The following is a 3,458-nucleotide window of genomic DNA, read 5'->3' on the forward strand; positions in this document are numbered from 1 at the left end:
TTTCCATATGAAATGCAGTATTATTTTTTCGAGATCTTTAAAGTATGACAATGGAACTTTAATAGGGATTGCATTGAAATTATATATTGCTTTAGGTAGTATAGACATTTTAACAATATTAATTTTTCCCAGCCATGAGCAGGGTATGTTGTTCCATTTGTTGGTATTTTTAGCTATTTCTTTTCTTAGAGTTTCATAGTTCTCTTTATAAAGATCTTTCACGTCCTTTGTTAGGTAAACTCTTCTTTGGCACTACTGTGAATGGAATAGAGGCCTCTGCATTTTAAATGAGCTTTTCAGACAGTTCTGAGGCACAACTTAGCCAGTGTGGAGAGTTCTGCTTACTTCTACCTTCCTTGTGTCTATGTCCCCAGTGTCTGCAAACTCAGAGGCCCAGGACGTATAACTTCCCCTGGAATAACTCAGCTGTAGAGAAGATTCGGAGTTACTCTACCACATTCTTCTTGGAGTCGAGGGTTGGTCCAGGCTTAGGGTGACATCCTTGATGGAGTTGTCCTTGGACAGTTCCTGCCCCAAGTTGCAGGAAGCCTGAGGATCTCTGAAGCTTCTGGAGATTTCCAGGGTGCCCAGTGGGCTCACCCAAGCCTTTCTGACTCCTGTGGCTCATCAGACAGGTTCCTGTCCTGGGAAGCCTGCAGATGGTGGACAAAGCCCTTGTGGATTTAGGGACCAGGGACTCAACACCTTGAAGGTTAAATTCCTCTCTAGAATGTATTAAATCACTTTCTTTGGGGGCTGCAGTGGCCTGTTCCCAGAGACAGGACTGTCTGTCCTCAAACGCATCAGAACAAGGCCAGCTCCTGCCCCACTGGCCCGGGATCCACCTTGGTTTGGATGGAGTCTGAGGCAGGACAGCTACCTCATTCAATTTTGTAGCAATAATTGCTGGAGTTCTAGGTGGTGTGGGGAGGAAGGCGTGTGAATTCACAAGCGAGCAAAGCCGCTCTGTGGGAGAGTTTTGCAGCGCCTGCCTGTTAGGTGGTGTGATCATTCTGTATCAGAGTCTGTGCCAGACATTCTGTTTGACTATTTGTTCTCTAGTTCATTACTGCAGTTGGGCACAGCCTTTGCGTTATATTTGTCAATTACTTTGTTTCTAACACAAAATTGGGAACAGCTGTTCCTCTACCCTCACTGGGCCCCTGGTGGTGGCCAGAGGGCACCCCAAATTCTTTGTTGAACCTGACCTCTTTCCGCTCTTTGAGACTCCTCAAAGACCCTATTTCTCCTGCCCCAGGCACTCCCAGCACCTCAGGTCTGGAGCCTGTGGAGAGCATCAAATGGTCAGCACAGGCTGCATGGGCCCCGCTGCATGTAGATCTGTGCCTGAGCTGAACGCAGGCCTGGAGACTCACATGACAGCCCTCAGGAGGGGGTTGGTATTTTACGGTTCAAGGTTACTAGGGGTTCCTGAGGACCTTGGGGTGACTAAGAAATGTGTCCAAGGTCCTAGCTAACAATGAGCAACTCACCTATCTCTGGAGCCTGCACTTTTCCCCACCATGCTGTGCTGATAATATGGCCCCCTCTGCCATCCCTACTCAGTTAGCCCTGTGGACAGGCGATTTTTGTGGGGACTAGCTAATACCACTTATTAGTACGAGCTAGCAAGTTCAATGTGAACTGCTCAGTGGAAAGATCTTTTCAAATTCAGAGTGTAGCTTTATTTCTCTCAATGTGTAATGATGTTACTTATGGTTTACTGGTTCCTTGATAGCAGAGGCCTCATTAATTTCCTTCTCTCTGCGTGTGCAGTGCCCCAGCCAGGGCCTGGGCCAGGGCAGCTGGTCCCTGAGTCCTCCTTGTCTGTTGTTACAGCTTGGCTGTAGGTTTCCTCTAGGACCAAGAGTGGTGCCTTGCATGCTCTGCTGCTGCAAGGATTAGGTGCTCCCTAACCATTAAACGAAAGAAAGTGAGTAAATGGAGGTGTCCACCACGAGGCGTGGTATCTATTGAAGAGAGCACTGGGTTGGTTTAGGATGTGGCTCTTCACCTTGCTGTCCTGAGCTATGTGACTTTGAGTAATCCAACTCTCATCTGACTGTCGACTTCCCCATGTGGGGTAAGTCCCTCTAGCTCTGTGCCTGCCTGGTAGTGAACATGAAGTGTATCAGGTTCCTGAAGATGGAACTTCAGCTACTCAGATGAGCTTGTTGGGCCCTCGCAGGGGTGTAGGGTTAAGTGAACCTTTTTCTCTTCCCTTTGGTCTGATGTCTTCAGGGATCCTTTTTTCTTTGTCTATAGCAGTGTTTTGCACCCTTTTCTTTTTTTTAATCTCATAGCATACTTGAACCTATGGTTAAATTTCCACAATAGTTAAATTATGGCAATAAAAAAATGAGTAAAAAAGAGTATATATGTACTGTGTTTTGAACTTCTTTTGAAAATAATTTAATTAGTCTTTAAAAATTCTCACAGCACACCTAAGACCCTCTCACAGCACACTAGTATGCTGTGGCACACTGGTTGAGAATCACTGCTCTATGGTGGGAAAAGGTGTTTGTTTGTCTTTCTGCCAAATAGACAAAATAGTATATTTTGGTGCAGATCATTCCTCAGCCTTGCAGAGTTAACCTGAAGCCCTTTCCAACAGCACAGGGAAGTATGTCCCTGTTTCCTTGCTAGTGTTGGGGCAACACCTCTGTCACACGCTGTTATGCAAGTTTAGTTCCTGGAGCAGTTTTAAAAACAAGAGGGCCAGGGAATTTCCTGTGCCCAGTGGACTTGTATTCACACGTGGGCCTTCACAATAGTGACGATGATCTTTTTCTCCAGCACTAATGTATCATCCTATATCATCTGGGAGCCCCTGGGTGCAGCCATCATGTGAGCACATGGGAGCTGGTGGCATAAAGAATCTGCTGCTCCCCCACCTCCCAGGCCTGCCCTGAAATTACATGAAAAGGAATAAGAACCTTAATAATCATCCTGATGAGAATAATAATAGGCACTTAGAGCAATCACATCTTTTATCTAAGGCACAAAATACACTCTCCCAACAAGTGTTGTGGGAAGTAGCAGGGGCATAGCAGAAGGGTGGACAAGATACTCTAGTGGCAGGGATGAGGGAGATGCCAAGGCCAGCCTGAGTCCTTTGAGAGCTCCCACTAACATCCTCTCCTTTTCTTTTTGCATTTAGCATGATCTACACACTAGTGAGCTCCTAACACAAAGACCATGCACATCGTCAGAGACTGAGAGGGAGCAGCCTGAGGCTGAGAAGTCCGTTTCTGCTGGTGACTGGAGGAGAGGCTGGAGTGAGACTTGTAGGAGAGAGCTGGCTGGCAGCAAGCTGGACGCAAGTTGGAGTCATTCAGCTGGTGGGGGGAGGTGGAGTCGACCCTGCGTGTCTGTTGTTGCCCTGTGTATTATAGTCTTTGGCATTCAAATCCTACACATGGGCTCTAGAGCCCTTCTGAGCATCAGGAGTGTGGGGG

At 47.0% G+C, this 3,458-nt stretch overlaps 1 protein-coding gene across 2 annotated transcripts in view; it reads left to right on the forward strand.

Moving 5' to 3' along the window:
* The window catches only part of CNIH3 (cornichon family AMPA receptor auxiliary protein 3), a 117,941-nt gene extending 114,753 nt beyond the window's left edge, over positions 1-3,188 (forward strand). For both annotated transcript variants that reach the window (XM_003790976.1, XM_023513909.1), the window contains one exon: positions 3,161-3,188. In XM_003790976.1, coding sequence (XP_003791024.1) covers positions 3,161-3,188 — 28 coding nt within the window. The remainder of the gene's footprint in view (positions 1-3,160) is intronic.
* The last annotated feature ends 270 nt before the right edge of the window (positions 3,189-3,458 follow it).

The sequence above is a fragment of the Otolemur garnettii genome, unplaced genomic scaffold (assembly GCF_000181295.1).
Source record: "Otolemur garnettii isolate 467f Iridium unplaced genomic scaffold, OtoGar3 scaffold00045, whole genome shotgun sequence".
Lineage (NCBI taxonomy): Eukaryota > Metazoa > Chordata > Mammalia > Primates > Galagidae > Otolemur > Otolemur garnettii.